General features: G+C 41.6%; 1 protein-coding gene across 10 annotated transcripts in view; it reads left to right on the top strand.

The window, feature by feature from the left end:
* Window positions 1-9,955: 9,955 nt before the first annotated feature.
* The window catches only part of LOC143326627 (membrane-associated guanylate kinase, WW and PDZ domain-containing protein 1-like), a 94,482-nt gene continuing 82,135 nt past the window's right edge, over window positions 9,956-22,302 (top strand). For all 10 annotated transcript variants that reach the window (XM_076740360.1, XM_076740359.1, XM_076740356.1 and 7 more), the window contains exon 1: window positions 9,956-10,290. In XM_076740360.1, the coding sequence (XP_076596475.1) occupies window positions 9,993-10,290 (298 nt within the window). In that variant the 5' untranslated portion in view covers window positions 9,956-9,992. The remainder of the gene's footprint in view (window positions 10,291-22,302) is intronic.

The raw sequence follows: 22,302 nt of genomic DNA, 5'->3' as shown, positions 1-22,302 counted from the left end.
ATAGATATTGAGTGCACATCATAAACATGAGTGATGATAAAAGCATTACTGTGAAGGTAAAACAGACGCTCTCTTTGGATGCAAATAAAAAAGCTAAATAAAGGCTAAAAGAGAGAGAGAGAGAAAACAGCTCTGTGTCATCTCTTCCAAATGAAAAGAACAAGGTGCTTACGAGGATGTAGTTAAGATAATGAACCATTCGAAAGAGATTTACATTTCTTCTTGTTACTGTTCCATCTTTTGATTGTTGAAAGTGTCTAATTATGTTACAAAATCTTAGAATTAGCTGAAGTTACTTTATTGTCTGTCTCAAGAGGATATGTGGAGTTTATGTGGCTACGTGGTGTCTAATGGGAGAGAGCTGTGGCAGCATCTCAGAACAAATGAAACACCTTTTTGATGCCTGTTGTGAAAGATCTCATCTATCGATCTCAGATGCAGCTACAGTTCTTTCAGCCTAAATAAATAAAGCCAGTAGTACCTTTTTTATTACAGATCAACGATTCAAGTTAAATTCTCCTCACTTCTCTGTTTTCTAAATATAAACTCCGTCATACACATTCCTGTCCCAGATACATTATAGCTCTACTCCACATTACACATTATTAAACTGTCAGTCCTCATCAGGTGGATTGAGGATGCCTCAAAGGCAGAAATGTCCCTTATTTGTCATTCGCACCCATGAGATTTCATAGAAAGAGATTAAAATAGGAAATGTGGGAGTACAGTTTGTTTTATTGGACATACTGTTCATTATCGTGCATTTATATCCTGCACAATGGGCTGAACTTTGGTTTAAAAGGAGCACAGACAGGTCTCTTTTTGAGCACGATCTCCAGGAAAAGGAGAAACTAAACGAGCAGAAGGATTTTATTTGGACTTCACGTCCTAAGCTGTAAACATCAAACAGAAGAACAGAAGACATGGAGCCAGTTTGTGATTAAACGTAATGTCCAACTCACTGGCCGAGGCCTCTGTTTGGAACTGTGAGCTAACCTCAGGCAGAGGTGGAATAAAGCCGAATTATCTCGTTTGGTGAAATATTTTTAACCCGAGCGTGAGGTCTGTGGGTGATGGGAATCTCGTGGCTGCTAATAAACTACATCAGGAAATCTGCTCTTATGTGTGAGAATGGCAGCAGGGAATGTGTTTGTGTTTGCACCAGTGGTGGAAAAAGTCCTCAGAACTTTAAGGTAGCAATACGCCAGTGTAAAAATCCTCTTATTTTCCAAAAATGTTTCTTGAATTGAAGTACAAAATTGGATTATTGGATCATTAGGTGCATCACTAAAATCTACTTTGTTAGGCTAACAACTGCACAGATGTCAAATAAATGCAGTGTACTGAAAGGGACAATATTTCCCTGTGAGTAGCACAAAATGGGAATACTTAAACCTGCATTAACAGATGTTTTTTGCCGCTCAGGGGCAGGAGAAACAAGCTGCGAACACAACAGTGACATATTATCAAGTTGATAAAGAGCACATTTTAGCAAACAGTCGCTTATTTACACCTCCTGCAGACACAGAGGAACATTCGCATTCATTTGTTGTCTTGTTTCTGTCCTGCCACATTAAGGCTTGTCTCGTCAGCTGCGTGCATGTGGCAATCCCGGAAGGTTGCATAGAAAAGCTCAGTGAAGCGGCTGTGTGCTACTCTTTAATGAGGCATAGTGATTAACTTGATGTACATTTGCCAAACCAGTTGGTTAGCTTTCAGCTGAAAAATACAGTTTGGAAACATGATAAAGCAGAAATCTTACCTTTCTGGCATTTTGATGTTTGGCCGCTGGGGGGAAAACCAGCCACTACAACTGCAGTTCTCACCAGCCATCATGTATCGGGGTGTTTTCCATTCTTTGGCCTCAGGGGGGCAGTAATGAGCACATTACAGTTTGGCACACCACAACGAAGCGAAGAAGCTGCTGCACTAGAAAACTTATTTGGACAAAAAGGTGGAATTTTTGCACCACTGCAAGAATTTTCAAACAGTATTTTTAAGTTTCATAAGAGGAAACACTTCAAGGATGTCGACTAAGCAGCTGGTTTGGCAAAGGCACGTCTGATTAACCACCTAGCCCCTAGACTGGGCTAGTTTCTGTCCACTTGATGAATATATGTCCAATATTCGCTTTCCTTTTACTGCCGCTTCACGTGGGAATTACGTTTATGAGCCTGAACCAAAACATTGGTTGTAAAACTGCAACAATGAGCTGAAAGCTCTGCGTGTGGCTGAGGGGAGTTTTCTGTGGGTTCTTCACTACGAGTAACACTGATTAGTGCAGCTTTAAGTAAAGTACAACTACCTCAAACATTTTTTTTCTGGTGTGTAGACATGCATAATGAGCATTTTCACAACAAACAGCACCCAGAGAAGCACTCTGGGAATTTGCATGAATAACCAACTTTGAATTCTCACTGCTTTGCTTTCCTGACTTAAGTCAACACAGCCCCGTTCCCTCCATTTCTGCAATGTTCTCTGTGCCTGAATAATTCAATGTTGCTCACTGTCTACTCCTGTTGTGTACTGCATGGTTAAGAACCAGTGAAGGGGAAGGCTCAATGCATGGGGACAGGCCTTGTTTTCTGCGCCTGCAGCCAAGCGTGTGTCTTATGTAAGGGCCGTGCATGTGTGTGTATGCGTGTGTCCAACATCCACTGCATGACAGCTCCTGTCGCTTTGTCATCGTGTGTCTTCCCATCCTTACTCTCACTTTCCATGTGTTATGACCTCACTGACACCCTAATTTTTAATGAGCGGTTGAAACAGCTTTCTGTTGTGATATTTCATTTTCTGTCATTCCGTTGTCGTTCTGAGGCTCTCTCTCGTTCCGTGTTTCCATATCTGCCTTCAGCTCTTTATCTCTCGTCCCAACCCCCACTCTCTCCTTGGTCCTCTCTTAACAAGCAGACATTTTGACAAGACAATCATGATTACCATTTTTAGACTTCTTAAGGAGCAATTCATTTTGGCAATTATGTGTTTCCATCATCATTTTTTACATGAGCAAATGTTGTCTGTGTGCACACCAAACGTGAAGATTGTACTCATTAAAATGTAACTGCTGCTCACTGCATCTATTACAGGTTTCTCCAAAAGAGAAGATTTGAAGCTTGTATCCTGTGAGACATCTGGAATATGAGGATTCAGCTGTAACTCCTGCATTATTTAACAAACCCTCCAGTCATCTGATCCTTCGCAGGTGTACATGAGTCTGTTTCTCATGATTTTACACAGCACAAACACTGTGCCTCAGATGTTTCTCAGAATTACAAACAGCCACTGGATTCATCTTTGTGTCAATACGCTTTGTATTCCACATCAAGAAGTTGTTTATCTGCCTTCTCAGGCTGTCTGGTAATGAACAAATCCTTTTCACAGGGTTAAAAAAACTGCTTTTCAATACGCTTGATCTGATGCATTCATCAAGTGTACAGCAATATAGCTAAACTCAAATTAAGAACACAGTGTGTGCAATGCAAAGTCAGGGCTTGTGAGTATTTTTGCTTTGTTTGTTTTTTTGATGTGAAACAGAAATAAATTTTCGCTAAACTCCACTGACCAGCTGTTCAACTGTGTTGCACTAATCTGTCTCACATGCACAAGAAGGTAACTGAAGGCATCAGCCAGTACACACACTGCAGGCTGACTGTACTTCACTATAATGGTTATAGTCCATATTTTTTGGAATAACAATGTAAGAAATGACAATGTAAAAACAATGTAAAATAGGTCGAATTTAAAGAGAATTATCACCCAAATCTGCTTCTCACCTTGACTTTACAGAGCTTCAGTTTGAGTTCATTGTTTAGCTGCAAACTTACTGTTTCGGTTCACTCTCACAGCTCTCATGGCATTGTTTTTTTTGGCCACAGCAGGCAGCTGTTTCCCTAAAAACAAAACAAAACAAAACAAAACAAAACAAAACAAAACAAAACAACTGTACTACCTGTACAGTACCTGTTTAGCACCAATCTCCGTGTGTAAGAGAGTATTTTGAATGATGTGATTCAATGAAACACCCTGAACTATCCCACCACGGTCTCCAACGACAGCTTTGATGCAGTATATTTTATTCTTTGACCGCCATGACAGATCAATACAGTGTTTGACTTGCTAGTTAATGTTTAATTGCTGTGGATTGATTGTGGACTCGTGGCATTCCTGAGCTTTGGACAGCCAATTACTGTCACTCATAAAGCTAAACATACTCTCTGTTACACAATTCTGGAGGAACTGCATTCATTATTTCACCAGTTGCGGCTGCAGGCTCTGCCTTTAAGTACCACTCAAAGTCAGGCTTTTCTTATCTGTCTTAACAAAGTGACTACGTATGTGTTTCTGTTTACATTCTATTCTTCCCAAAGAAACAGTCTGTTTGAATTGCTGAATCTTGTTTAGAGTCACCAAAATGAACAGAGAGCTGAGCCTCAAGTGGAATTGGTGTGTACATATGAAAAGACAATGTCGGACTCCATAGTTTTCTCTGGGCCGCTGCCAAATCTGACCAGCGATGACATGTTTAGCCGCATGTCATTATTCAATTGCTGGCTGTCGAGGTGGTGTCCAGCAAAACGATGTGGGCTTCACTGATAATTGGCAGGCTTTCTGGGGAAGACTTGGTCTGGTTAGGAGAGACGACATCATCCCACTTTGGATGAAGCAGCTCTCATCTCTAGAAATCTGACCAATTTTATTGGAGAACCAAACCCGTGACAACTCACTCAGTTGGGACCAGGAAGTAGAGCTGCAGTCCTACACGCTTCTCTGCGCTTCCATTAGAGCAGTTATCCACCCAAAACCCCATAGAGTCTGTGTCTGTCCCCTGACCATGTAAACTAATTAAATCAAAAATGAGTGAATATCAGACCATAATATTGATTTATTTTGCCTGACTGAAACCTGGCTGTGTCATGAAGAGTATGTTAGCCTAAATGAAGCTACTCCTCTGAGCCATATTAATACTCAGCGGCCAAGAAGGAGGCGGAGTTGCAGCCATTTTTAACTCAAGCCTATTAGTCCACCCTCAACCTAAACTCAAGTATAACTCATTCGAAAGCCTTGTTCTCCACATCAAACCTGAAAAAGAGTGCAGCCAGTTTTATTTGTTATAGCGTACTGCTCTCCTGTTCTCATTCTGAATGAATATATTCATATTTCTGAGTTTCTATCAGGCTTGCTCCTTAAAACAGATAAAGTAATTATTGTAGGTGATTTTAATGTTCACGTCGACGTCGATAATGATATCCTTAGTACTGTGTTTATCTCATTATTAGACTCAGTCGCCTTACGTTTGGTGTACAAACTCTGTTGTCAAACCTTGTTCTGACATATGGCATTAAAATTGAACACTGTGACAGACCAAGAAGACAGACATGAAAGACTTTTTCACAAATAAAGATTTATTTGCACAAAAATTAGTCAATACATAAAAGTTCTGGGCCCATAAAAGAGGTCAAGTAAACAGAACTTAACTCAGGCTATTATAACTTAAACAGAAAGTAAATGAACAGATTGAACAGAAACAAACTTACCAAAATCTACCCAACAAGCTCAACACAAAGGGGAACATATATACTGGCTGGTCAGACCATTTGTGAGACAAAGGGGATATCAAAAACACATATTTCCAGCTAGACTACAAATAAAATAAAACAGCACAACCAATCTGTCAGTCAGTCATTGAAATAATCTACCTAAACAAAAACACTAAAAACCCAACTGTAATTTAAAGAAATAAAGAAAATCCTAAACTAAACCTTCTGAATCCCCCCTGATGCTGCAGGCACTTGGTACAGTCCAATTGGACACTTCCTGGATTTAGTAGCTCTGTTCAAGTAGCCGCATGCTTTGCTCAGGCCTGGTCAGATGTCCCGACAAACAGCAGCCGGACCCCTAACACTGGTAACTCAAAAGATAAACCATTCAAACTTAAGGCACACAAAACTGCAGTATGACTGTACAGCCACACCCACAAATTAAAGCAAACTTCATGAAAAGTTGAAAGGAAATGGCATTCCACCAATTTGGAAGAATTTCGTTCGTTTGTTCAGTGCTAGAGCAGCGCATAACTGTTCACTAATAGAGGAAAGTAAGAACAATTCCAGGTTTCTCTTCAGCATCGTAGCCAGGCTGATGGTCATACTTTTGTTGAACTATGTATCCCTTTAGCCCTCAGTAATCACGATTTCATGAGCTTCTTTAATGATAAAATTCTTACTTTTGGAGACAGAAACTTTCCTTTTTTAAAGGTTACGTAAGGGCTGGCTCAGGCTTGCGTTAGACCAGCCATTAGTTATGCTGCTGTAGGATTAGACTGTCAGGGGACTTCCAATGGTACACCGATCTCCTCTGTTCTTCTCTTCCTCTGCATCTGTACACTCCCTCTCTCTCTCCTTCTCCCTCTCCCAACCAGAGGGCAGATGGCCGCCCACCCAGAGCCTGGTTCTTCTTGAGGTTTCTGCCTGTTAGAGGGTAGTTTTTGCTCGCTACTGTCGCCAAGTGCTTGCTCATGAGGGAAATGTTGGGTCTCTGTAGACAGAGTTTGGTCTGCACCAGCTCTATATGGAAAGTGTCCTGAGACAACTTCTGTTGTGATTTGATAATTGAATTGAATTGATAATTTCCTGACTCTCCTCAGGACTTGATTGGCTTGGCTGACATGTCACTCACTCTCTTGTTGAAACAGTGAAAAGAATAATTAACATTTTTGGGAAATATGCTTCTTGCTGGGTTAGATGAGAAGATCAATACCATGCTTCTCTTCTGAATATACTGTAAGGCCACAGGCAGCAGGTGATTAGCTTAGCATAAAGGCTGAAGTAGCTAGCCTGGCTCTGTCCAAAGGTAACAAAACCCAACTCCCAGCACCTCTAAAATCCCTAAATATGTTACATATTGTGTTCGATCTGAACTGTAATGACAAATCAGAGTTTTATAGGAGGTAATGTACTGAACAATTTCTTGGCAGAGTACTGCTGTCTGTAGCTTCATATTTACCATTCAGGTATGAGAGTGATATCAGTCTTATCATCTCAGGTTCAATGGTTCAATGTCTGGCTCCTACTGCACACGTGTCAAAGTGTCTTTGGGCAAAGCACTGAACCCAGTTAGACTGTTTTTAGAAGTAGTTTAAGTTTGGGGTACATCTGAGATTCTATTAAAGCCGTGTTTTGTGCAGTAAGAAAGCACAATGTCAGATGTTTTTTTCTACTTGTATTCTATAGATTTTGACATACTGGTATGTTGGATGTCATTACCACTTATTGATGTCCTAACTGTTTCAGGTGTTTGGCTTCCCTTTTGACTGGTTGCTACAGCGTTTAGCTTTAGCGTGAAGATGTTGCTGTGAATGTAACGCCTGATGAAGGTCCATGACGTTGAACAAAGGTCATAAAAGCAGCACTGACAGGGTGCGGAAATGCAACTTTTTCTTGAATTTCAGTGCAGCAAATTGTAAGACAACACTCAGACAAAGCTTTTTATGTATGGAGCCAAGCTTTCAGAAGGTGGTTTGATCACAGTGCTATATGTAAGAAACAGTGTTCACCTCACCAGTCAGAGCGAATCGGTGCCCCGGATGTGTGTCACATTCAGTGGCCTGCAGCTGGTGTTCTCCCTACTGAGAATGTCATGTGACGTATGACTGGCAGCACAGAGTCCACTTTGTAACACAGAGTAAATGATAGTTGTGTACGTTGTGTGCACCATACACAGATGCACATGAATGAAGTTAGCATAGACCCCATGGGGAAAATAGACAAATGGCCATATTCTAGTTGTTTACCATCGATATAATAAGCAGGAGAGGTAAAAGTAACACAGTTGAGTCACCGTGAACACTACCAGCACTTAACATTGAGATGAAATGGGATGGAAAGCTGCCTTTCATGCACTGCTATCCAGGCCACTGCCCTCACAGACCGTGGTAGAGTGCCAGTTACTTTATCTGAACAGGCAGGAAACACAGCGAGCCTTTCTTTCCCCTGCAGAGACATGTGTTTCTCACCTGATCCCTCCATGCTATATCCAATCTGCAGAAGCCCCAGATATTTGCATTAGTGTAGATAATGTTCCTGTCAGACACCGACAAATGTTCCATGCTTAGCTTCTTTTTAGGGCTGTTGAAGGAAACCTTATTTCACCTAAAAAATGTCAACTTTTCAAGCACTACAGACGATACTCACAATTACGCAATGGCAATTTCATGCCTAAATCCAAAAATAATTACCACGAAATTATGTCTGAGCTTGTCAAAACAACAAACTGTTTGAATACATCCCTTGTGCAAATATACGAGCAGACAATAAATTTGCGAGACAGTTTTGTGTCTCTCTAAGCCTTTGTGAAGGTGAGGTTTATAAGTCAAAAGGGTGCAACTCTGAGTCACGTTGGGTGACTTCTTCACGTTGATCAGTCATTCTGTGCTTCAGCAGGAAGAGGTTTACAGGAACACGATGGAAGTTTAAACTGTTTAAAAAGTTATTTCTGAAGTTTCTACTTCAGATGTATGCTTCAAAATTCACTTGTGGAAAGGTGACCAAACAACATCCTCTGGAAAGACCAAACAGTCTTCTACCTCTTAAATTAACTCAAAATAGACGCATTACAGGCAACTGCCTGGGCCCCTAACAGTACATTCATATATGTGCTGGGTAGTTTTATCTCTATTAATCTGTCATGTTTTATGGTTGGTTATTTGTTTTGTATCAAAGTAACCTACATATACTCAAGTACTGCATTCAATCATAGTTTGGGTGTATTTGTACTTTACTTGAATATTTATATTTTATGTAGCCTACAGGTTGTTCAGATACAAATTTACACATAATCAGCAAATATGATGTGATGTGTTACTAGAGATGAAATTACCTTAAACAGACTTGAAATAAATGTAAGTACATTGTGCTGTTTGTACTTCTGGATGAATATCATCAGCAGTAAAGCTGAAACCTTCAGCCTACAAATCACTAAATTTGTGTCTGCCTATAATGACAACTACAACTAATGCAAATTCTGCTAAAACCGTACTTTAATTGTGCTCTTTGGTATGTATATGTGCGAAATACTAAAATGCTGTTGAGAAAATGAACATAAACACAGCAGAAATTCCGTTCTGAAACATATGCCCTGAATTTATATGTCAGTAAAAAAAATAACAGAAACAAGTGTCTCTTCATAAAGTTCACTCCTGAGTTTATGGCTCTGTTACATCACTGCTGGTTTGGAGTTTGAACCAACAACCCTCATGAACCTGCAGCTCTGTTGTGCTCACAGGGGAGCGGGTCTCTGTGGTTCTGTGGTGCGGTTCTATTATTTATGAATAATGACTAACGGCTGGAGCTCCTGGGGGATTAGACGCGCAGATCGCTGTAATCCGTTTGGAAACGCGTGCGGGCCGGCCGGCTGGGAGGGGCTTTAGGACCCGGTAGGTGTGGGGTCGGCTCGGATTTTCCCTCGTGGAGAAGCAGCTGGACGCATGCGCTCCAGTTCTACTATTTCTCATCCACAGTGCAGCAGCAAATAGGATGAATTTATCGTGGTACCTGCTTAAAGGCGCCGCCGGTTGTATGAACAGCCCAGCCTGCTTACGGGATAGGTGAAGGAAACAGTGTGTTTCTCCTCTGGAAAGTTTGACAAAAGGGAAAATACTCGCCAGAGCTGGAGGCAGAACAAGCAGATTAATGAGCAGAAGAGTATTTGAATGCAAAGCGGACAATCAGAGAGCGGATTAGACCCCACAGCGAGGAATCAGAGCGTGTGCTGTCAAAGATGCGGAAACAACAACAGAAGCAACAACAACAATCCGGATTTTGATCCATCGGGGTGTTTACACTGGGAGCAGCATGCCTTGGCTCAGGAGAAGGGTGAAAATGTTCCAACTTGGAGTAGCACCCGAACACCCTGAAGTTTTCCGTCTGTTGGGACTATCTCTATGCATCGGCTGATTTTACACCATTCCTCGGGACTAACGGGTTCGGACCTGATTCATCATGTCAAAAGTCATCCAGAAGAAGAACCACTGGATCACCAAGGTGAATGAGTGCGCGGTTATCCGCGACGCGCACGGGGAGCTGAACGTGGAGCTGCGTGGCGGAGCGGAGAATGGAGAGTTCCCATACATCGGACAAGTTCGAGAGGATGCTGTGCTTTACCAGGACGGTAAACTCTGCGAGGGGGAGCTGCTCCTGGATGTGGAGGGGCTGTCTGTGTCTGGATTACCCCTCTATGACATTTTAAATCTGATTGACTGCTGCAAAGGTCCCGTCAGGTTGAAAACTGTGCGTCAAGGTAAGAGGAAACTGTAAGAAGTCATTATCAGGCTACAGTGTGTGTGTGTGTGTGTGTGTGTGTGTGTGTGTGTGTGTGTGTGTGTGTGTGTGACAGACGGATGTGTGTGTGGGAGATTAACACTCACGCACAATAAGGGGAGAAATCCTAGGGGAAGTTGTTTTATAATTGCCATGTGGGGCAGCATTAGAAGCACACAACAAAATGGTGATGCTTGTGAAGTCGGGCGGACGAGCGGTGCTGCATGCTGCTGCTCATCTTCTCTCCACAGCAGCCTGGAGTTTTCTCAGGCTTTGACGGGAAGCTGCCCTGACAGTCCTCCTGCCCTCATTTGTCTAACATCGCTAAACCCTCTGTGGGTCAGACCTGCGGGGTCACAGATTAGGCCACTTACAGTGACAGCAGCTCCAGAGCTTCATCTACACCCAGCAGCGCACAGTCTGCTGCCAGTTCACTGCTCTGACATGAGAAGGTCCAAACTTTTGATACCTAACTCTCTCTGTCTATGAGCACCTGACTTTATGTGGCTTATTTGTGATTTTCTGTTCAGATAGATCCAATCAACAGTTCAGCATTTAGCACTACAGTACTTCTGTCAGAAGGCTGCAACTAATAATCATTATCAATGAGTAGCTGGTCTGTGAAACGTCAAAAGTGTAAAATTTTTATTGACAACTTCACAAAGTCCAATGTGGTGTCTTCAGATGTCTTGTTTTGTCCAACCAGCGGTCCAAAACTCAAAGATATTCACTTTACTACAATATATGACAAAGAGAAGCAGCTGGAATCTGAAAATGTGGAACAGTGACTGTTTTTGCTTGAAAAATGACTAAAACAACTATCAAAGTAGTTGCGACTAATTAATGTTTGGTTGCATCTCATCCTGATTTTCATTGTTGATTAATCTGCTGATTATTTCCTCAATTTAGTGATTGTTTGGTCGATAAAATGTCAATCAAGTGTTTCTTAAAGACCAACATGGTGTCCTCAAATGTCTTGTTTTGCCCACAGCCAAAAGACATTCAGTTTACTCCCATAGAAGAATGACGCTACCAGAAAATATCCACATTTAATAAGCTGGAATCAGAGAATTTTGACTTTTTGTTCTTAAAAAGTCAAACCGATTCACTGATGATCAAAACAGTTGCAGATTAATTAAATAGTTGACAACTAATCGGCTAATCGCTGCAGCTCTAAGTTGATTAATCACCTGATCATTCCGGCTCAGCCTGTTTCTGTAAAAGTAACGTTTGTTTAGGTTAACTCAGGGATGCTTTGTGTGTGAGAGCAGGACACCACTCATGGGCAGCTGGGGTTATTTCTAGAAGTGCTCCCTGTGTGTCAGATGAGCTTGACCCATTGCCCACGGTCTGCTGCTTCCGCATCTGTCTGAGAGACAGCTCGAGGGAGAAGGATGCAGCCACTGACTCAAACTTTGCCTTTTTTTGTCTCAGAGTCTCCAGCATGTTGTGTGTGTGTGTGTGTGTGTGTGTGCGTGTGTGTGTGTGTGTGTGTGTGGTGTTTTTGTTGTCTTCATCCTGGCCAGATCTGGATATTGTGCGATGCCTGAGCGGATGCAGAAATTTCTTCAAATTTCCATCAGCATCTGTATGTTTCACCTCATGCGTCTCTTTCCACACACTCACGTTCACTCCCTGGCTCACACATACTTGCACAATATTTGACAAAGCTTGCTGTGCCTCCTCTCTGGGGAAATCATTAACTGTGTTATATAACAGCAGTTCAGTTTCAGTGTAGCATCGTTGCTTTTCTCTTGTATGTCCATTAGTGGCTGCACAGTGGACGCTTGACCTCTGGAGCTGAAGTCTCGACCCCTGGGACGAGAGCTCAGCACTGACTCTGCTCTGCGCTTGCAGAACAGCCGTTTGCTCGACATATGATCGGACCGGGCTCGCACCATGGGAGAGTTTTCATGTCTATAATCAGTTTTCTAATTATTCTGAACTCCAATGGAAACACTGTGCTTGTGAACACTCGCGCAGCGCCCTCACTGTATACATGAAGGATATCCTGAGTCGTCTTTGTGGCTTTTGTTCGTAGTTTCTTGCACAAGTCAGCAGATTCTCCTTGTTTGCAATTATAAGAGAGGGATATTCTTCATCTATCTGAGTAGCTCACAAGACCTCCATTGTGCCTCTGTTGGGCTCCTGTGCAGAACCGGCTGGGGAAGGCGGTCCAAGCCATTCCAGACCAGGTGACAGCCTGTGTGTAGGCACAGATCGGATCTCCCTCTCCTTTCCTCTCCAAAGAGCTGTGGGTCATATTACAGGAGGCCACATCACCTCAGTACTGGAGGTGGAAACTCTATCGGTGTGTGCAGGTAGGCAGGTCGTTGCCGTGGTATGCTACAGCCCCACAGGTGTGTCGCTACCGCTGAGGAATGCAGAAAGAAAACCGCCTTAGTGAAGTCTGCACATTCCTGTGGAGAAGGTGGGATATTAAACTCTGGTGGTTTTGTGTCTGGGTTTTTTTTTTTTTTATTAAGCTCTGTAAATAACACTTCAAACTGGAGAGGAGTAAAGGAGATGAGAGAGAGGTTGTTATTTACACAACAACTGTAGAATAATACTCTGGAACAAATAATTGTGGCACCTGATTTAGATTTTATTTTAATCTTAGCCTTTTGATGAAAATGTTTTAGTCCATTTTTTATTCATTTGGTTTTTGTTTAATCAACAAAAACAACACACAACACAAAGGATAGCGGACTGAAAGTTACATCCACGTCCAAAGCACTTAATGTCACGTTAGCTTAGCTTTTTAATGTCTGCGTGCTGCTGACATATTTTTGTGGTCTGTCTCAGCTGTTTTGTGGTCGCTTCTTCTTCTAATTCTCAGGGGACTGTAGAAGAATTTAGCCCATAAATCTGTTTCTTCCGAGAATCCGATATGTCAGACAACATATTACTGACAGAGACGTAAAGTTACTGAAAGCGAGATGCTTGTTATTCACAGCTAAGTCAACTTCTAAAAAAGAGATATTTTGGGCTGTTTTACTAATCAGGTGCAGAGCAGTGGTGTGTGGAACTCTACTGGAAGTGACGGTATCCTTTCAAAGTGCAAGTCGTATTCAATCTGAATTGGACTTGGAATCATTTTGGTTGAAGTACAAAGAGGTAGTACTTTCAGGCGTATTTAGACTCTGACCCACCAGTGTAACTCTTGTGTCCTCATCAGTTGAATCATTGGTCGTTGTCTTAAAAGCTGCAGCGATTAGTTGATTAACGGATTAGTTGTCTACTGTTAAATTAATCAGCAGCTATTTTGATCATTGATTAATTGTTTTGAGTCATTTTTCAAATAAAAATAGTCAAATTCTTCTCAAATGTGAATTATTTTCCGGTTTCTTTAGTCCTCTATGACAGTAAACTGAATGTCTTTGGGTTGTGGACAAAGCAGGATGAAACTTTTAGTGAGCAGCTGATACCATCTGCGTACCGGTAAAGATGCAAAGATTGTGCATCAGGTCACACAACGTTATTAGAATGATACACAGAGGTACTCTGATAAAACATCACCAAGAAACAGGTGTTAACGACAGTGAGTTTTAGCTCCTCTGTTTTTTACCTGTTCAAGTGAACCACAAACCCCTCGAGCACTGAACAGGTCTGGTGCTTTATGGTGGTCTGATTGTTGGTGGGTTTGGCCGGGTGTCTGTCTGATCTCAGGGACAAATGACCCTTAGCTGCTTTAGATCTCGCCTTCACTTGAACCCAGCCAGGAATCAGGGCAGCCTGCTGGATGCCAGGCATTCCTGAGAAGTAGGACCAGGAGTTCACTGGTACATCCCAATGAAACACCAAGACTTTTAGACAAAAAAAATCTCCATTTTCATCCTGTTTCAGTCCTCCTCTCTGGTCATCTCTTGTTTCCTCCAGTCGCACTGCTCACTCCTTACTGACAGGGTGGCACAGTGATTAGAGAGCCCATCTGTTCAATCATCCAAACCTGCTGAATCACAGAACTGTAGACATGGAAAGATCAATTAAAGATGTGTTTTACTCTGCTCTTCAAAGTCAAACTGAAATTTGAATTCGCCACACAGATCTGCTGCTTTGCCACTAGTTTCCATTTCTTTGAGTGATGTTTAAAACACACGTTTCATGTACATCATCATTTATCCTTTAAGATCAGTTTCTGTTTTGTGCAAAAATTTGAAATGCATAGATGTAAGGTGGCTTATTGTTGTGTTTGTCCCACATTATACAAAGGAAGGGGGGCTAACTAGCATTAGCTGTTTCTCTTTCATGAGTCCAGATGTGGCAACTGCGATAACTGAAAGTGACGAGTGGAGTACCATGCGGACGGATCCACTAACTGGGACAAGATGGGACAAAACAATGGCTGACAACATCACATCTCAGCTGCTTAAGTGAGATGATATCATAAACTGACACATCAGTTAAATTAAATGTCAACATTGTCAGTTTGAGCCCCAGAGTCCTGCCTCCTGGAGAATATTACTGTAGGGGGCACTATCTGAAACTTATTATTTTTGGTTTTTACGATTTTAAGCAGGACACAAGTTAAAACAAACATCAAAGTTCTAGATATATTAGTGATTAATTAGCAGAAGTGAAGTCTGTGCACTCTGTTTTTTGTCCTTCCTAAACGTGACTCCGTTATGTAAAGACTGCTCTAAGTTGTGTCACTGAAATTGTGTCTGTGGTCTTTGTGCATGGTTAAGAAGGCTTACACACATCCAGAGGATGTGAGGGCTTTGTAGACACAGATCTCTTCTGTGATGTGCTTGTCCCAGAATGCAAGTCCCTTACATTTTCTTAAGTATGAAGATTTGTCAGTCTTGATTAAGTGCAGCCGACTGCATAAGCACATCGCTGAAAGGCTTGTCAATGTCTTGTGACATGAATCCTGCAGCTATCTCTCCTCCTTGTCTCTGTACCCTCTGCTTTTCCCTTTTCCTTCCACATCCACTGTCCCTTTATGAGCTCTGTCTTAGGCAGCAGTGGGGGATCTCAGATGCTTTGTATGTTCATATCTTTTCATATGTTCAACCTTTTTAGGCACAAACAGTGACACAGACAAACAGAGAGTTAGAGAAACTCTGGCGCGGGTGCCTTCAAAGGAACTGTTGAAACAGTCTTGTTTGCATATCTTGCATTTGTTTTACAAGGTTTATACACTGGAATTTTTCTTTTGGTCTTGATGAAGTGACTCGCTGACATCGCTAACAATGGCAGCATACCAGCAACGGAGCAGCGGCTCCACACTCAAGCAGCTTGTGTCATTTAAGCTTGAACAAACGGCTGTTTAATTCAGAGACTTTGCCTCAGGTGTTGTAACAATGAGGTTGGAATGAAATGCAGACAAGAAACAAGAAACAGCCACCGGCACTATGGATATAATACTCCAGCAGAGGTATCCGTTGCTTTAAATTCCATTCAGTTAACTGTAACCATGTCACTGAGTGTTGTGTTACATTATGTTTTTTGTCCCCTTTCATTATACTCGACTTGGGCTGGTCATCAAACCTTATGTGTCCTCATGCAGGACAGAAAGCTTTCAAATACCAAAAACTGAGATTTGTAATCTTGCATAAAGCCGTTAACGTTATTTCACAGGCAGTGCAGACGGTCACACTGAGCCAGACGGCAGCAACACAAGAGCCACTGAGTTTGAACAACAGGCCACATTAGCGCTCCTGCTAAAGTCTCCTTCTAATCTAACGTAGGAACATCAGCACATCTTGTCCTGCACTTTAGCTTGTCAAACATCCACTGCTAACGAGAGTTTACAGGTTAGAATGCCAATTAGCTGCGCTGCTGCAGCGCATTAAACTGCATGTAAACATATCTGCAAATGTCACTGCGGTCCAGTGAGATGCTGGTGAACAACTCTGTCTGTCCATGACGTGTAGGCTTCTGTGCAAGTTTGTTTACTTTGTCTCTCAAGGTGTAACACAACAGTCTGTCAGTCAGACAAAGATGCTGACACGGACAAAAAAGAGTATTCAACATCAGTGTGGGCTCTCCAAGACAAAGAAAAGGTATAAAGAAATATGCATGATAACATGATGTGATCATCAAAATGACAGTATAATTATACTGAAAGTATATGGATGATAGCACAGCACAGCCTAACAGCATTTAAGGCCTGGACGCACACTTGAGCTGTCGCACTAGTGTGATGTTATGTGGAGGTGTGTTAGTCGCAGGTTTCCATTATTTCTCTCATAGTTATGTGAAAAAAAAATGAATTTATTTGACTTGATAATTGAGTTGATAAATGTGTAACATCATTTAAGCTCACTTATAGTTTAGAGCGTGTGTGTGTGCGTGTGTGTGTGTGTGTGTGTGTGTGTGTGTGTGTAATGGAAGATGTGCATTATTTCATTGGTGAAGACATCTGACCCTACACACACACACATGTGCCCAACACACACAGAGAGTTATGTTTCGATCACTTTTGGGGACATTATATAGACTTACGTTCAGTTCCTGGAGACTTAGCCGAACCATAACCACTACATGACAAACCCTAACCTTGAACCAAGTCTTTACCCTAAACTTGAATGATTTATCTTGCGGGGGTTTGTGTTTTGTCCCCATAAGGAAGGCGAGTCCCCACAATGTGACTGTGTAAACAGATTTATGTCCCCACAACATGAGTAATACACGTCCACATACTCACACACACAAACAGAGATGTTGTTTTATTTTGGGAATAATTCATTCTTTGTTTCAGGTGGCATCACAGTGTGATCATATTGTGTGTTTCTCATTGGCACTCATTCAGTAATGAAGAGACAACCTTTTTGTAACGACCTCAGCTGTAAAGGAATGCTGGAGCTGATATTGAGAGTGAATCTGTGTCTGGACAGTTAGTTCATGAATAGATGCCGTCCTCCTCCACAGCATGCCATTTACATTATCAGTAACAAGCAAGCAGAGCCCTCAGGCTTTCTGGGACGTTGTCTATCATGGAGTTCATGTGCATCATGTTTCACCTCAGAGTCCTAAACAGAGACATGATGCTGAAAGCCGCAAATAGGCGGCGTGTTCCTATACGTAGAGACATTTGTGATTGACTAATATTTGAAATGACAAAGGTTTTGCTTGAGTCTGGAAAGCAGAATCACGCCCTCTCTTTTTTTCTGTGTTAGGCATTTTGTTGTTGCTGAAATGTAGGTGAAATTGTATGCTCACATAGTTAAAGTTGTTTACAGATGTGTTTCAGTTCAATTCGTCACACTCACTGCAAATATAAACGATGAAGAGCAGGACTGAACTCAGTGTTCTCGTCAGCAGCCTGAGCATGTGTGAACATAGGCCATTATTATCGTCTGCATATACTGTGAAATATAATGCAAGCAATCATCATTTAGCTTGTACATTTCTGTCATTACATACACTCAACACAGCTCGTACCTTCAACTCAGACACCATGGAAGGTGCAGTTTACAACCAGCGTTTACAAACCTCCTAGCTGTAAACTTTATGACTTTAACAAGGGCCGCCTGAATGTACCATCAGTTTAGTTCTGTGTGAGGCTCGAGCGTCTCGTTAGGGGAGGATGTGCAGCCTCCCAGACCTCAGGTCAATCCCCTGAAGGCCACATCTGCAATATGGAAGTAATGCATGCAGCTTCTTATAAACTCTACCCAGATCGTAGTTGCCATATTCCCCTGTGGTAGTTCCTGTTTTTTTCAAACTGATTGACAGGTTTCCCTGCGATTAATCATGGTTGTGTGTGTGTGAAAACGAGATGCTGTAGGAGCCACATGCTGAATGATCTTCAGAGCAACTATGACCTCTGAAAAACAAGATTACGCACAAATGTTTGATTTGCACAATGAATGAGTGAATTCTGCACAACAAGCGTGGGTGCAATGAGACCCGCTCAGACAGTCTCATCTGTATGTGGCTTTTTATTGCTTTGTTGTGCATGATTAGCTGTGACTGATTGATGTTGATACAAGCAGAAACTTCTGTTATTGATGTTCCAAGGAAAGTCTACCTAATCTGCACTTCACTAAATATTTTATTATATTAAACAACACCAGGTGACACGGCCAGCAAAATGAAACAAGACAGTATCGCATATGAATGAGCAAGAACAAGTTATCAGTAATAAATAAAACCTACATGCGTTTGCAGTACAGGATCATTTACCTCCTGTGTGTTGTCTCTTATCATGTCCCCCCTCCATTGTTTTGGCAGGAAAATAAAAAGTAAATGCATGACTCGCTAAAATCCTAAATGACAGATGTGGGTCTAATTAATGAGAAAGAGATAGGAAGCGTGATCAGTGTGTGGAAATAAGAACATTTTCTGAGCAGCAGAGGAGCAGGCCTGTACAGGGTGTACTGCTAACGCATGGATTGTTAAACAAGACCACAGTCTGCAGCCATCAGAGCGGTTAATTTGTATTTATAGGCCGTTTAAAAACTGGCAAAAAAAGGCTTTTATATATTTTTGCTGATATAAACATCTGGTATCAGCCATGACTTCTGTGGGAAAAGCCCATTTGGAATAGAAAGTGATGCTTTTTATAAATGGCCTGTTATCTGGGAGCTATAGCCACATTGGCTAACCAGGCTAATATCAGCATGACTGATAGTGTCAGTGTACTTTAGATGCTTGACTACACTTCTGTGATTTCTGCCATTTTTCATTTGAACTACCAAGTGAATGTCTTCCAGGACCAACTGAAAATGTTCAGTGACATCACTTTTTTTTAAATATGTAGAATCTGGTCCTGCTCTGTGACAGGCGTCTTTTCATAGTGCCTTTGACTGTGGCTGTTTGGAACAACGTCATATTGTCCTTTGAATGTGGTTGGTGGTTTCATGGTGATCCATTGTGGGGATATTCAGTGTGGACCAAAGTGGTGGACCACCAAACGATATTTCCACCCTTGTAGCCATGCTGCTAACATGGCTGAAATGGCATATTGAGTTAGTCAAGACAGGAATCTGTAAACTCACAGCTGGTTACTTGTGGTTTGCAAGGTTACTTTTTAAGACATGTGCAATACAAGTGGCAACCTGTGGAGCTGAAAAATGAAGCCAGAGGGCAAGTGCCAAAAGCTGCAGTCCCATTTGACACTGGATTCAGAAGTGAGCCAATCCCCATAGACCCCCATATTAAAATTTGCAACTTTACAGCAGCCATAAACATGTTTAGAGACTAGTATAACAAATGGTTTTGGTCTCTACAGCAAATTTCCCTGTTAATGACGACTGTACAGGAGGTAATTGTTTATATAACTCACTATGTTAAGACTTAAAGTTATGCATAATTATGGGCATGGCTGCTGTGAGTGACCGCGAGCCGCCAGAAACAAGCTGGTGCTGTCACAGAGACTGCATCCATGTTTTATACAGTCCATGATGCAATACTGTAGCAGAGGTCTTTCTGTTTCTCCTTCTACAGGTGAGGCTGACGTCTCCACCCTGCCTGCGAGAATATAATGGTCTGAATCAGGTGATCCAGAAAGAAAAATATACTGGGATACAGCTGCAGGAGCTCGCCATTGAATTCCCTCTCGGTCTATCTTACTCGGCCTCTCTCTGCTGCTCTTACATGCACATGCAGTGACCTTCACACTCACACATGCTCTCACTAAGTCAAACACACACACACACACACACACACACACACGTGCACACCCACGTTCACGACAAGATAGTCTCGTATATTGGAGATAAATTGACATTTAAGCTGCGCTCCTCCTCGATTCACACATCTGGAAGGGATTACGTACCATTACGGGCTCGGTTTCATACACATGAATCATAGTCCTACTTTTAGTCTGTTTCTTTGGTTTTGTTGTGGTTTGTAGGCACAGTAATTACACCTTCCTTAAGATGCAAATAGCATATAGTGTGAGAAACGTTCTAATTTTCTCAAAGGTCCTCTGTCATCAAGCTGGATTTCACAAACTGAAGCAGCTCTTTAGAATTGAAAATATACCTATAAAGGACTAGCCTGTGTTCATTTGATTGTTTGTAAAGTAAAGTGCTGCTACACTTGAAACATTGCTCTTATTATATAAACCTTGGTGCGTTGTTTAGCCGAGGTGAAAGGTTTGCAGATGATCCTTAGAGGATTTCTCATGCTGCTGATCTCTCTATCCCTCCCCTCCTCCTAGTCCGTCAAATCTCCAGAGATTCAGGTTGCTCGTAAGCTCTTGAGAGGCTGACCCGGCTCTGCTCGTTTTACCAGTGTATGAAACGCTTTATGTACCATCATCTGATGTCCTGACACTAATGTTCACACTGCTGTTCAAGCTGAAAGCAGGCCTCTGACTGTATGCACTAGTAAAACATGTCAAGATGTTATCCTGCGACTCGACTTTGGAAGGCCACTTAGCAGTTTTTAAAGCAAACGGTGCAGAAACGATAAAATGGGTTTACGAGTAACTCCAGGTTTGGCTTTACCCCTGTTGTACTTCCACTGTTGTGAAGGCTTCCTATTGGTTTGTTGATATTTAATCAGTTACATGGTTGTTGTGAGAGTTTAACTCGCTCAGCACAGACCCTCCTTTGTTTTGCTTGGTTTTGCAGGTAGTGACAGTTGTGGCACGGGTAGGTCTCCTAATAGGTCACAGCTCGCTTTATTGAGACAACAACACAGTGAGGAGGAGGAGGAGGATGAAGAAACATTTTCATGTGAAGTACTTTGTTCTGGAATATCGTCAAAGAACTCAGCTATCTGCTTCAGTAAACAAAGTCCAGACTCTTGTTTGGTTTAGAAAGCACACAGCCTACAGTGTCAGATAGGTCCGTCATTCAAAATCTGCCAAAGCTTGATATATAAGTTTATTAGCCTGTGGTGTAGGACTTCATCATCGTCTCGGACTTTAGGAAGGTGTCACGGCTATTTTTCACATCTCAAAATTGGTGACTTGAGAAAATAATCATTAGATTAATTGATATTAAAAGTAAATAGTCGTTGCAGCCCACAGTGCACCGTTATGCTCTAAAAGCTCAATTGAAATACAAGTAGAGTTTTTCTATTTAGTCGGATGAATAAAATGCACGCATGTCTTATTTTTAGTAAGACTGAGTGAAAGCATGTTCGGTCAGAGGCTTTTAAATGAGGCAGTAGCTTTTCTTAAAAACATGGAGACATTCAGTGCTGCGTTTTATATGGACTCTGGTGGACTTTCTTATGTTTATCCCAAACAAACCACCGTCGTTTCCTCTGAAATTTTTAAAATGCAGCACTTCCTGTGCAGCAGAGGAAGTTTCCTGGCAAAGTGGGAAACCCTCACGCTGTTGGCATGTAGAACAGGAAATGTCAAAGCCTTCATTAAATAGCAATATGTTACATCACTGTTGAATGGCGCCGGTTGGCAAGATAAACCCAGACATTTATTCATACAAACAGCTGGAGATGGTTACTGTGTTGCAGAGATGTGTCAGGCGAAGCTGTTGTCAATACAGATGTAATGCAGAGAGAGAGCCTTCTAGTGGCAGAATCGTGTACTATGACGATGGTGCATTCAAAGGACTGAGGAGGGCCTGTTGTCTCTTGTTTTGATTTAAAGTCATTTAATAATAAATTTCATGTAGTTTTGTCATTTAAAATTGTTTAAAAACGCCATGTTAAAACATGTTATTTACAGTAAATATGTGTAAGAATTTTTGAGAAACCTAATAATATTTTTACTGTACAAAGGAAGTTAAAAGGAAAAACCTTATTTGCATTCAGAGATGCTTTAATATTGAAGCTATGTGGAAAGTAACTCACCCAGTGCCTTGTGTGTTGGCTTTAGTGATGCTACGTGAAAGTGAGAGAAGTCTTGTTTGTTTACTTTCTTCTCTGTTTAAACTTGAAAAAAAGCAATTTGAAGGATATTATTTGAAGCTTACAGTGCAGTGCTTCATCTCCTGACAGATTGGTGCAGTTGTGAGTATAAAAATATAATATTTAATCCTGTTTTTTTGTCATGTGGTCATACTGATACATCTTCTTCAGTTCTGTTATGGTTTACAGAGACAGAGAGGTTCCACTTCTCCTTGTT

This window comes from Chaetodon auriga, chromosome 10 (assembly GCF_051107435.1).
Source record: "Chaetodon auriga isolate fChaAug3 chromosome 10, fChaAug3.hap1, whole genome shotgun sequence".
Lineage (NCBI taxonomy): Eukaryota > Metazoa > Chordata > Actinopteri > Chaetodontiformes > Chaetodontidae > Chaetodon > Chaetodon auriga.
This window is presented reverse-complemented; position numbering and strand designations above follow the sequence as displayed.